This window comes from Bison bison, unplaced genomic scaffold (genome assembly GCF_000754665.1).
Source record: "Bison bison bison isolate TAMUID 2011002044 unplaced genomic scaffold, Bison_UMD1.0 scf7180017864456, whole genome shotgun sequence".
Lineage (NCBI taxonomy): Eukaryota > Metazoa > Chordata > Mammalia > Artiodactyla > Bovidae > Bison > Bison bison.
Window position 1 is genome coordinate 9,014,326 of NW_011495018.1, and position 13,297 is coordinate 9,027,622.

General features: G+C 51.9%; 1 protein-coding gene across 25 annotated transcripts in view; it reads right to left on the reverse strand.

Moving 5' to 3' along the window:
* Positions 1 to 13,297, reverse strand: part of DMBT1 (deleted in malignant brain tumors 1) — a 53,732-nt gene that overhangs the window by 28,245 nt on the left and 12,190 nt on the right. For 3 of the 25 annotated variants that reach the window (XM_010859189.1, XM_010859192.1, XM_010859187.1), the window contains exons 4-14: positions 11,644 to 11,673; positions 9,149 to 9,193; positions 7,768 to 8,091; positions 6,971 to 7,000; positions 6,353 to 6,379; positions 5,002 to 5,325; positions 4,198 to 4,227; positions 3,586 to 3,612; positions 2,174 to 2,497; positions 1,365 to 1,394; positions 706 to 789 (exon numbers count right to left, since the gene is read on the reverse strand). In XM_010859189.1, the coding sequence (XP_010857491.1) occupies positions 706 to 789; positions 1,365 to 1,394; positions 2,174 to 2,497; positions 3,586 to 3,612; positions 4,198 to 4,227; positions 5,002 to 5,325; positions 6,353 to 6,379; positions 6,971 to 7,000; positions 7,768 to 8,091; positions 9,149 to 9,193; positions 11,644 to 11,673 (1,275 nt within the window). The remainder of the gene's footprint in view (positions 1 to 705; positions 790 to 1,364; positions 1,395 to 2,173; positions 2,498 to 3,585; positions 3,613 to 4,197; positions 4,228 to 5,001; positions 5,326 to 6,352; positions 6,380 to 6,970; positions 7,001 to 7,767; positions 8,092 to 9,148; positions 9,194 to 11,643; positions 11,674 to 13,297) is intronic. The other 22 variants (XM_010859191.1, XM_010859188.1, XM_010859205.1 and 19 more) reach the window with 17 other exon arrangements.

Genomic DNA, 13,297 nt, shown 5'->3' on the forward strand with positions numbered 1-13,297 from the left:
GTAAGGTAATTGACTCTATGTCTTGATGACACAGTGGACCCGGAGCCAATCGTCAGCCTCACAGCTTTTATAGATCCACTGAGGCAGAGACAGGGCTCCAGCTCCAGGTCAAGTCCCGTGTGTGATCTGTCAGGCTCGGCCTTAGGGGATGACAAGGCGGTGCCTGGCAGGTCACACAGGGGCCACTGCCCTGCTCACAGCAGACCTGGTGCCCAGACCGTGCTTCCCAGTTCCTTGGGGGAGCCATGGTCCAGGACTCAGGAGGCAGAACCTGAGTCTGCCAGTCTCTCCAGGACTTGTCAGCTGAAGATCTAGAACAAAGAGGCTCTTTCTTCCTGTTGGGATGTAGACTTGGAGCTGACCCCTGCCCCCATGACAGGAATGAAAGTTAGAATGAAGCCCAACACATGGAAATCAGAGGTCGAAAAAGTGGTTAAGACAGGTAGTCCAGGAACCTCTGGATCCAGCTGTACCTGAAGGTTGCCTTATGGCTCAATATCCTCGATATGTAGGCCGTGGCACCAGCCCAAATTGAGAGAGCACGAGTGGCCATCCTGATACTTGCAAACAAAAGCATTCTGAGTAACATATGGCACAACTCGTAGGTAAAGCTTATCCATAACTCTGGCCAGTGAAGGCAACCGTCCAGAGTGGATGAGGTGGTGACCTCAGAACCCGGACCCAAGAGGCCAGAACTGCACCCACGTCTGTGCACTGGAGTGTTGCCTGCTGGTAGCTGAGCAGGGTCTGAATGACGCTCACCATAGTCAGTTGTTGGATGCCACCAATCTGGAGGGGAAACAGAGCAGGATTACAAAGAAGGTCCGTAGAATCCTGGTCTAGTTCCTATGACTGGGATCAGGACAGTGGGTTCTGAGGGGCTCCACAGTCCGGGGAGAAGAAGCCTTTTCTGAGAGTTTGCTGTGAGCCCAGATCATGTCATCAAAGGTACATACTCATCTAATGAGGCGGCACAGCCCACAGAGCCATCAGCATGTCCTGCTGACTGGATACTTCTTGGTAATATAAACACCTGGACTCGGCCTTGGGTGGAGGACAGGAGAAAGCTCTGTCCTCTCCATACACATAACTCTTCGTCCAGAGAATGGATTCAAGCAGAAATGACCCCAGGACAGACCATCCTGTCACCCAAAGCTCTGGGGAGTCTGAAATCACTGAGGCAGTCCAGAGCATCAGATGCCCGTGTTATGGCTCATCTGGAACCGTCTACATGCTCTAGAGTGACCAGAGCAGGTACTGAGAGGTGGAAAACCTCCACAGTCCCCTCCTGGGGCTGCCGGTTGGGGGCCCTGAGGGTTACTGGGGGGAGGGGACATCCAGAGTCAAGAGGCAGCAGGACTCACCTGGCACAACTGTGGACTGGGTCTGGGAAGCTGCGGGGGAGAGAAGGCAGGTCAGACACAGTGCACAGAACGGGCTCCATGGGGGCAAAGGGGTGATGCTAAGATGCAGGCCAGGTGAGGGGTCAGTGCATGCACCTGCTCTGCCATGGATGGCGGGGCCTCTGTCATCCTCAACCCTCCAAAGATGCTCCTCCTGAGAGGTCCCAGCAGACCAGCATCTCTTATTTCCAAAGTCAAGGTGATTGACTCTGTGTCTTGATGACACAGTGGACCCGGAGCATTCGTCAGCCCCACAGCTTTTATGGATCCACTGAGACACTGAGACGGGGCCCCAGCTCCAGGTCAAGTCCCATGTGTGATCTGTCAGGGTCAGTCTTAGGGGATGACAAGGGGGTGCCTGGCAGGTCACACAGGGGCCAGTGCCCTGCTCACAGCAGACCTGGTGCCCAAACCGTGCTTCCCAGTTCCTTGGAGGGGCCACGGTCCCGGACTCAGAAGACAGAACCGAGGCCACCAGCAGCCGCAGCCCATGCCCTCTGCTCAGAGACCTCCTGGCAGACCTGTGCTCTTCTGCCCCTGGTTTGCACTGGGGCATGGAGCAAAAGGCTTAATGTCACTTTTGGTGTGTGTTTCTGTTATAATTCTCTGTCTACATACCCAGGGGCCAGACAAAAGCTGATATACTAAATAAGCAAAGCACTAGGAGGATTTCAAGGGAAAGGGAAATGTAGAGAGTGTTTCCGTGAGGGATCAGAATGTGAGCAAGAAACCACCTCCAGAGAAGCGCACCCAGCATATTTGAGACCCACCTGAGCAGATGACGCTGGCATCCTCGCTGTGTCCGCAGTTGTGTGAATTCCAGGGGCTGTGGGAGCAGCTCCACAGGTAGGTCTCATGGCCTGAGCAGCCCACGTCGTCCAGGACAATGGGCCCTGAGCCCTGACCGAACCGGGCATCTCCTGGGGCTGAAATGGCCCAGCCACAGCCCAGCTGCCTGCAGACCACGTTGGCGTCGTTGGTGTCCCAGCTGTCGTCACACACGGTGCCCCAGGAGCCTCCGTACAGGACCTCCACCCGGCCCTGACACCTGTCACCTCCATTGACCAGCCTCAGGGCCAAACCCGATTCGGTTCCTGGAAGGAGACAGGAAAAGTCAGCCTCCTGTTTCTCCTGAAGGAAAAGGCACTGGGGCCTGAGATTCAGAATTCTTCCAGGGAAAGGCTGCTGAGGTCTAGGCAGTGAGTCCATAAGGACTGGACTGAGCGTGGTCCTCACTCTTTATCTCCGATGGCGTGTGATAGAAGCCTTGACTGTGCACTGTGGACTAGCTCTGCAGGTTCCTTGATGGCATCCCCAAATTCAGCAATTCAGGCACTGAATCCTGTCTCAAGATGCAGGTGGAAAGAGGGGAAGCCCGCAGCCGGTGTGGGCAACCTACATCCGAGACCTCTGGCACAGAATGAGCCTCTGCAAAGGAGACCACTGACACAGATTCCCTTTCCCACCAAGGTGCCGAGTTCTACCATTCACCCCTACGTGGGAACCCACTCCATCAGCCCAAGGTTATTCTGAAGACTTTTCTACTCAGTACGCATTCAGGTACTTTCACACACACAAAGTGTAGCTTGAAGCTTTTTTTTTTTTTTTGCTTGAATCCTGAAATAACCTTGGAATTGTTGCATATCATTGGAGGACTTGGAGATGACTGGGGAGAAGGCACCTATTACCAGCAGGCTGTTCACAATCCCTCCAGGACTTGTCAGCTCAACATCAAGAACAAAAAGACTCTTTCCTCCTGTGGCAGGAGACTAGTGGCTGACAGGCGCCCCCTGGCAGGAAGCAACCTGACAGTGAAGCTCATAAACAAAACCAAGCAGAGGTCAGAAAAGTGCATGGGGACAAAGAGTATTGGAACTTCTGGATCCTGCTGTACCTGAAGGTTGCCCTATGGCTCAATATCCTCGATATGTAGGCCGAGGCAGGAGCCCTAATTAAGAGAGTACGAGTGGCCATCCTAATACTTGCAAACAAAAGCATTCTGAGTAACATATGGCACAACTCGTAGGTAAAGCTTATCCATAACTCTGGCAATGAAGGCAACCGTCCAGATTAGATGAGGTGGTGACCTCAGAACCCGGACCCAAGAGGCCAGAACTGCACCCACGTCTGTGCACTGGAGTGTTGCATGCTGGTAATTTAGCAGGATCTGAATGTTGCTCACCATAGGCAGTTGTCGGATACCACCAATCTGCCGGGGAAACAAAGCAGGATTACAAAGAAGGTCGGTAGAATCAAGGTAGGTCTCGTTCCTATGACCAGGGACAGGACATTGGGACCTGGGGGGCTCCACCATCTGGGAAGAAGCCTTTTCTGAGAGTTTTTGTGAGCCCAGATCATGTCATCAAAGGTACACACTCATCTAAAGAGGTGGCACAGCCCGTAGAGCCATCAGCATGTCCTGCTGACTGGGTATTTCTTGGTAATAGCATCACCTAGACTCCACCTGGGGTGGAGGACAGGAGAAAGCTCAGTCCTCTCCATACACAGAACTCTTGGTTCGTTCAAGAATACGTTCAAGCAGAAATGACCCCAGGACAGAGCACCCTGTCACCCAAAGCTCTGGGGAGACACTGTGTAGCCACGAAGTCCTGAAATCTTGAGCCAGTCCAGAGGACGCCTGTCTTATGGCTCATCTGGAAGTGTCTTTGTGGTCCTGGGCAGGTATTGAGAGGTGGAAAACATCCTCAGTTCCCTCCTGGGGCTACTGGTTGGGGACCATGGGGCTGACTGCTGGGGAGAGGACATCCTGGGGTCAAGAGGCAGCACGACTCACCTGGCACAACCGTGGACTGGGTCTGGTCAGCTGGGGGAGAAAGAGGGCAGGTCAGACACATAGTGCAGAAGGGGCTCCATGGGGGCAAAGGGAGTGATGCTAAGCTCTAGAGCAGGTGAGCTGCCAGTCCTTGCACCTGCTCTGCCATGGGAAGGGGTGGGCTCTGCCATCTTCAACCCTCCAAAGAGGCTCCTTCTGAGAAGTTCCAACAGACCAGCAGTCCTTATTTCCAATGTCAAGATAATTGACTCTGTGTCTTGATGACACCATGGATGCAGAGCCAATCGTCAGGCTCACAGCTTTTATGGATCCACTGAAGCAGTGAGACAGGTCTCCAGCTCCAGGTCAAGTCCCGTGTGTGATCTGTCAGGCTCGACCTTAGGGGATTTCAAGGCAGTGCCTGGCAGGTCACAGAGGGGCCACTGCCCTGCTCACAGCAGTCCGGGTGCCAGACTGTGCTTCCTAGTTCCTTGGAGGGGCCACAGTCAGGACTCAGGAGGAAGAACCGGGGCCACTGGCAGCCGCAGCCCATGCCCTCCGCTCAGAGACCTCCTGGCAGACCTGCGCTCTTTTGCCTCTGGTTTGCACTGGGGCATGGAGCGAAATGTCACTTTCCATTTGGTTTGTTTTTTGTAATTCTCAATCTACATACCCAGGGGCCAGACAAAAGCTAATATACTGAATAAGCAAAGCACTGGGAGGATTTCAAGGGAAAGGGAAATGTAGAGAGTGCTTCGCAAGGGGATCAGAATGTGAGCAAGAAACCACCTCCAGAGAAGCGCACCCAGCTTATTTGAGACCCACCTGAGCAGATGACGCTGGCATCCTCGCTGTGTCCGCAGTTGTGTGTGTTCCAGGGGTTGTGGGAGCAGCTCCACAGGTAGGTCTCATAGCCTGAGCAGCCCACGTCGTCCAGGACAATGGGCCCTGAGCCCTGACCGAACCGGGCATTTCCTGGGGCTGAAATGGCCGAGCCACAGCCCAGCTGCCTGCAGACCACGTTGGCGTCGTTGGTGTCCCAGCTGTCATCACACACAGTGCCCCAGGAGCCTCGGTACAGGACCTCCACCCGGCCCTGACACCTGTGTTCTCCGTTCACCAGCCTCAGGGCCAAACCCGATTCGGTTCCTGGAAGGAGACAGGAAAAGTCACTCTCTTTGTCTCCTGAAGGAAGGAGTCCTGATGTCTGAGTGAGATTTGGATATCTTCCAAGGAAAGAGACTGAGTCTAGTTCTTGTTCCTTATCGGGAGCTCTTGACTGAAGTCTGGCCATCATGGCTGACCCACCAGGGATTGTGTCAGGGAACCATGTCTGTGTGCTGAGCTATGCACATTCTCTGATTGGTTCCCCACAACTCCTTGAATTCAGGAGCAGAGCTCAGCCTTGGGATGCCAGAGGGAGAGGGTGCCCACGTCCTGCATCCCTAATGACCCCTTGAGATGGACAGGAGCCCATGCATCAGGGTACCACCAGACATAGCTTCCCAGCCCCCCAAGGTGCCTCTTTCTGCTGCTCACCCAACTTGGGTCTCTACCTCACTTGACCCGAAATTGTTCTGAAGGCTTGCTTTCCACTGAACTCCATGTTGTTTTCAAACACAAAACTTAGCCTGGATATAAAATAAATCACAGACCCACAGCCTATCACCAGAGCACATGGAGATGATTGGGGGAATGGCACCTATTGCCAGCAGGCTGCTCGCAGTCTCTCCAGGACTTGTCAGTGGAAGGTCTAGAAAAGAGACTCTTTCTTCCTGTTGGGATGTAGACTTGGGCTGACCCCTGCCCCCATGGCAGGAAGGAAAGTTAGAGTGAAGCCCAAACACATAAAAAAGCAGAGGTATAAAAAGTGGCGAAGACAGCTAGTCCTGGAACCTCTGGATCCAGCTGTACCTGAAGACAGAATTATGACTAAACATCTTAGACAAGAAAGTAACTGGATCCTCGTCTGGCTGAAGTGTGTCAGCTGAAATCCTACCACTAGCAAGCTAAACCAGCCAAACGAATACATTCTCTAACGGATAGGTGAAGGTTATCCACAGATCTGATGAGTAAAGGGAATCCCCAACGTTGAATGAGGTGGTGAACACAGAGCCTTAATCCAAGATTTAGACACTGAACCCTGATAGTTTGGCAGTATCCAAGTGATGCTTACCATAATTAGTTGTCGGGTACCACCAGTCTGCAGGGGAAACAGAGCAGGATTACAAAGGTCGGTAGAATCAAGGTTGGTCTAGTTCCTATGCCTGGGATCAGGACAGCGGGATCTGAGGGGCTCCACAGTCCGGGGAGAAGAAGCCTTTTCTGAGAGTTTGCTGTGAGCCCAGATCATGTCATCAAAGGTACACACTCATCTAAAGAGGTGCAACAGCCCACAGAACCATCAGCATGCCCTGCTGACTGGGTACTTCTTGGTAATATAAACGCCTAGACTCAGCCATGGGTGGAGGACAGGAGAAAGCTCTGTCCTCTCCATACACAGAACTCTTGGTCCAGAGAATGCATTCAAGCAGAAAAGACCCTGGGACACATCACCCTGTCACCCAAAGCTCTGGGGAGACACTGTGTAGCCACGAAGTCCTGAAATCTTGAGCCAGTCCAGAGGATGCCTGAGTTATGGTTCATCTGGAAATGTCTATGTGCTCTAGAGTGACCAGGGCCGGTACTGAGAGATGGAAAACCTCCACAGTCCCCTCCTGGGGCTGCTGGATGGGGGCCTGGGAGTGACTGTGGGGGAGGGGACATCCCGGAGTCAAGAGGCAGCAGGACTCACCTGGCACAACCGTGGACTGGGTCTGGGCACCTGGAGGGGAGAGAAGGGAGGTCAGACACAGTGCACAGAACGGGCTCCATGAGGGCAAAGGGGTGATGCTAAGATGCAGACCAGGTGAGGAGTCAGTGTGTGCACCTGCTCTGCCATGGACGGCGGGGCCTCTGCCATCCTCAACCCTCCAAAGATGCTCCTCCTGAGAGGTCCCGGCAGACTAGCATCCCTTATTTCCAACGTCAAGGTGATTGACTTTGTGTTGATGACACAGTGGACCTGGAGCCAATCGTCAGGCTCACAGCTTTTATGGATCCACTGAGGCAGTGAGACAGGTCTCCAGCTCCAGGTCAAGTCCCGTGTGTGATCTGTCAGGCTCAACCTTAGGGGATGACAACGTGGTGCCTGGCAGGTCACACAGGGGCCACTGCCCTGCTCACGGCAGTCTGGGTGCCCAGACCGTGCTTCCCAGTTCCTAAGGTCCAGGACTCAGGAGGCAGAACAGGGGCCGCCAGCAGCCCGTGCCCTCTGCTCAGAGACCTCCTGGCAGACCTGCGCTCTTTTGCCTCTGGTTTGCACTGGGGCATGGAGCAAAAGGCTTAATGTCACTTTCAGTTTGTTTTTTTGTTGTTGTTCTAATTCCCATCTACATACCCAGGGGCCAGACAAAAGCTAATATACTGAATAAGCAAAGCACTGGGAGGATTTCAAGGGAAAGGGAAATGTAGAGAGTGCTTCACAAGGGGATCAGAATGTGAGCAAGAAACCACCTCCAGAGAAGCGCACCCAGCTTATTTGAGACCCACCTGAGCAGATGACGCTGGCATCCTCGCTGTGTCCGCAGTTGTGTGAATTCCAGGGGCTGTGGGAGCAGCTCCACAGGTAGGTCTCATAGCCTGAGCAGCCCACGTCGTCCAGGACAATGGGCCCTGAGCCCTGACCAAACCGGGCACCTCCTGGGGCTGAAATGGCCGAGCCACAGCCCAGCTGCCTGCAGACCACGTTGGCGTCGTTGGTGTCCCAGCTGTCGTCACACACGGTGCCCCAGGAGCCTCGGTACAGGACCTCCACCCGGCCCTGACACCTGTGTTCTCCGTTTACCAGCCTCAGGGCCAAACCCGATTCGGTCCCTAGAGGGCAGCACAGGGAACCACTTCATGTTTCTCTTGAGGTCACAGGACTAAGGCAGGTTCTACTCAGGGGACTTCTAATGGCTTTAGATCAAAGCAGTCCATCCTAAAGGAAATCAACCCTGAATATTGACTGGAAGGACCGATGCTGAAGCTGCAACTCCAGTACTTTGGCCACCTAATGGAAAGAACTGCCTCATTGGAAAAGACCCTGATGCTGTGAAAGATTGAGGAGAGGACGAGAAGGGGTCAACAGAGGATGAGATGGTTGGCTGGCATCACCAACTCAATGAACATGAGTTTGAGCAAGCTCGGGGAGATGGTGAAGGACAGGGAAGCCTGGCGTGCTGCTGTCCATTGGGTTGCAAAGAGTCTGACACGACTAAGGGAGTAAACAACAACAAATGGCTGCAGTTCCCTGGGCTGGGGGTCACCTTTGAACAAGGCTGTGAGTTAACCTTCATCACAAGGAAATAAACAGAGACTTTCTTCCCCCAGCCCAGACTACCAGGACCTCAGGCTCTCCTGGCTGTAACTCTCAGCTCTCCTACTGGAGGAGCCCCCCAGGGTGGGTTACAGGACCTCTGCACCCCAAGCTAAAGGACCATGGTTCCTATAGAGTGAACAAAAATCAATGAGGCCCCATATGGACTCAGGTAGAGCCCAGACAAGCTGGCATCCTCAACAGATTTCAATTGCCTCTCCAGGCTCTGTAGCCAGTGACCTTGAATCCTAGCTTGACCAGAGGTCAGCATGTATCAATGAGGATAACATGGTGGGCATGGAGCACGGGGAACAGGACTCTCTTAGAGACAGAAAACCAAGCTCCATCTTGGATCTCCTTAGAGATGTCTCTGCAGGTTGATCCCTCCCCTATCTCAGAGTCAAGATCCGTGGAAGAGACACCCATTCAGTGAGGCCTTGTTCAGAGGACCTCCCTGTTTGAGAGCTAAGCAACCCCATCCCTTATGCCTTCTGCACCTCTTCTGTACCAGATATAGACCTCCGGGTGCAGCAGGGGAATGAGCCCACAAGGATCCCACATAACAAATGTTACCTTCTATTGGGTTCACTGTTGAGAGTTCCTCCGTGGCAAATATAACTGCAGAGTGGAGAGAAGGAAAGGTCATTGGGTTGTTGCTCTCCTCCAGGGAGGACTGGCCCTCAAGCTTGGCTCGGAAATGGGGCTGGAGGCAAAGATCCAGAAGCCCTGCCCACTGCCCCAAGGCTGTGTTCCTCCTGAAGCAGAAGGCAAATCTGTCTCTTTGCCAGCCCTCATTCAATGTTGGAGGCCACCAGGGACATTCTTGGTTCCTGTTACCACCTCCTATGCTTCCACAATCTCCATTCAAAAAAATCACCCTGTGGATGAATGGCCCAAATCTATTCACAAGACTAACTTGAAATGGGCTTCCCTGGTGGCTCAGCAGTAAAGAGTGTGCCTGCAATGCAGGAGACGCAGGAGACCTGGGTTCGATCCCTGGGTCATGAAGATTCCCTGGAGGAGGGCATGGCAACTCACTCCAGTATTCTTGCCTGGAGAATCCCATAGAGAGAGGAGCCTGGCGTGCTACAGTCCTTGGGGTCACAAAGAGTCGGATACAACTGAAGCAACCGAACATGCATGCAAACTTCAAATACCAACTGCCTGTTTCTATGGCGCAAACATACTCCGAGATGACGACATCTACTGTCACTGAGGTATTCCCGAGGGTGGGCCCAACTAGGAGGAAAGATGTTCCCAAAGGTGCATCTCCAAAGCAAAGATACCTGCTGCAACGTGACTGCTTAGACAGAAATGCTCTCTTGGGGGACATATTCTTAGGTGGTGACTGGATTTCACAGCCACATCCTGTGCTTAGTGACATGTATGTGCACACAGCAGCCCACATAGTAAATGCCACAGGTTGCTCTGAGAGTGTGTATGCTCAGTCGTGTTTGACTCTTTGCGACCCCGTGGACTGTAGCCCACCAGGCTCCTCTGTCCATGGAATCTTCCAGGCAAGAATACTGGAGCAGGTCACCATTTCCTATTCCAGGGGATCTTCCTGACCTAGGGATCGAACCCGTGTCTTCTGCATTAGCAGATGGACTCTTTATCACTGCGCCACCTGGGAAGCAGGAATAGTCAATCGGATGGCCTGTAGGCTTTTCCCAAGGTGCAGTCTGGGGTTTTTTTTAGCTCCAGCTACTGCCCTCTTCTGATCATTTCTGTGAATGGTCCCTGCAGAAATCCAGCTTCCACCTGTGCCTTTCTCCTGGAGGTTAATCACCAGAAACCTGCCCCTCAAGTCCCTCCCAGGCCATTCCTGGACCCTCAGGGCATGCTCTGAAAGGGCAGGGATTGGCCTCGACGCAGCCAGGACCCAATAGCAGGGTCAGCTGCCCTAAGTGAGCGCGTGAAAGATGCTAATGTACCAAAGTCGGCACAAAGGGTGTGTATGCTCACTGTGGAGAAGGAGGAGGGAGGATCCATTTAGAAAGAATCGTGGACAGAGCCAAAGAGACCTGTTCCGGGTTCAAATCCCTGCCCAGCCACTGGCCCACCACGTGACCTGAGATATAGAACTTGACAAGATACCTAACGGTGCCCTGGTTCCCCCATCTGCACAAAGGTAATTATCCTACTTACCTCAAAGTGCTGTTGGGAAGATTTCATGACAGTAGCACTTTCTATGTGCACAAGTTGAGCACTTACTCTGTGCCAGCCAGTCTTTTAAATGCTTTTTTTTAAAATATATATTAACTCATTCTTTGTAAGAAAATAATTTTGTGCAGGGTACAAAGCAAGTCCTTGGGAGATATTAACTGTGTTCGATAGAACTGGCATTCATGGCAAGAAGAGGCACTGATTCTACCCTCCTCCCACCACCTCCTGACTCCAAGCTGAAGCCAATCTCATGCAATGAATAACTGACAGGTAGAGAGAAGAAAGCTGAGTGCCGAAGAATTGATGCTTTTGAACTGTGGTGTTGGAGAAGACTCTTGAGAGTCCCTTGGACTGCAAGGAGATCCAACCAGTCCATTCTGAAGGAGATCAGTCCTGAATATTCATTGGAAGAACTGATGCTGAAACTGAAACTCCAATACTTTGGCCACCTGATGCGGAGAGCTGACTCATTTGAACAGACTCTGATGCTGGGAAAGATTGAAGGCAGGAGGAGAAGGGGACGACAGAGAATGAGATGATTGGATGGCATCACCAACTCAATGGACATGAGTTTGAGTAAATTCTGGGAGTTGGTGATGGACAGAGGCCTGGCGTGCTGCAGTCCATGGGGTCGCAAAGCGTCAGACACAACTGAGTGACTGAACTGACTGACTGAGAGAGATGAAGGGAGAAGAAGGACACAGGGGACTTGTTGGGTGTGTGTCTAGGACACACCAAGGGTCTTGGCACCCCTGGACTCCTCCTGCTGCATCCTTGCATTCTAAACGCCAGGCCCTTGTCCTGTGGCCAAGGCTGCTCTCAACCTCAGTTCGCCGCATCCCTGGCCGACCCGGCCAACAAGCAAAGCTCCAGGGAAGGCAAGTAAACAAAAAATGTCTTACCATCATTTATAGTCTGGAAATTCCCCTGATCTAGAAAGAAATACAGATTCATCTTAGTCGGTTCTGCTGTTTCTAAATGACACGCGGTCACAGCAAAGGGCTTGAGGTCCACCTTACAATCACGCCAGGGGGCGCTGTGACTCAGTCTTGAGCTTGTGAGCCTGTGGCATTCTTGCTAAAAGCGTTTGGGGTTTTGGAATAGAACTTCAAACCAAATGGGCCGTTTGTTTTGAACTACTATGGGGCGTTCAGTAGCTTTAGACGTAATAAAGTACGTGTCTGTTTACCATGCCCCTAACACTAGTTAACAGTCCCATGCGATCTATGCTCAGAAACCACCCAGCTTATTTCATTCTCCTGAGTACTATCTTTTCTGCCGAGCAGACTGCATCGATCTCCAAGTCTGAGGATTTTGTGGATGGGAACCTTGTCTGAGCCCTCTCCATGGACTAAGCGGAGGATGTCCAGCCTAAGGGGATGGTAGAGAGGGACAGGATGGCACAAAAAGGAGGCTGTAACAACAATTCAAGACGTGACCAAGGATTAGCATCCCGGAAACGTGTTCACGATCCTCTTCTGAATTCGCCTCCATCGTCTCCATGCAGATTTAGACAAGGACTTAGAAGGCAAATAAGAACTGCGTCTGGGTGGCAGCCGCCCACCTGCCTGCTCTTCACTCTTTTGCCCCCAAAGATGAACGCTGTTCTACCGCTAATGGCAGCTGACACTTCTGAACCCCATTGATCAGAAGTCCTTTTTTTGCCCTAGAGCTTCAGAAAATATGTCAAAGGTACAGTTTGGGAAATGGAACTTAGAGATAAGCCCCCATCAGGGAACTGTGATGCTTAGATAAAATATTAGGGTGGGGGTGAGGGTAGGGTGACTAAGTCAGCCTAAGTCTATATCTGTTCCCTCGAGTTTGCCAGGAATAACAGAAAAATGCTCTTCCTTCCTCCTCTGTCTGGCCAACTCTTACACCAGCCCTATACCTCTGTTTACCTGTGACTTCCACGGGGTGGCTCTCTCTGATGGCTTGAGCACAGGCCTCTTGCCAAGGACATCTCTCCCCAGCACCCATCACAGCTGTACTTGTAACTGTGTGCTCAGAGATTACTGTCTTTCTTTCCATAAAACCCTAAGTAGCTCCAGGGGCCTGTCCTGTTTAGAAGGATCCTGGTAGGACTCGCTCTTGACGGACAAGGTGGCATTGATGTTGAGCCCATTGTGAAAGATGTGTGAAAGTTCAATGTTAGCAACTCTCTTATGGAAAAGTCTTTACACCAACAAGCCAGACTTAACGATGTACCCAATAACCATTTGGGAAAATGTTTAAAAGCTGCATTTACTTGACATTAAGCAAAACGTAGACATTAAGAAAAAATAAGTTTAAAAAGGTAGCACTTAAAATATATGCATAGATCTCCTGTCACTTGCTTTGGAAATTCTTAGTCAAATCTTATAAGTACATTGCAAACATGAAAGCTTAATTCAATCCTGGGCCATGTAGCAGGCTTGATCAAAATGGGGTCTGCAGACCATCTTTATTTTCAGTTACATAAAAATTCAGATTCCCAAGTCCCACCCCAGACCACCCAAATCCAAGTGTCTGGGGTGGGGAGGTGAATTCTAAGGACCTGCATTCAACCAAATACCC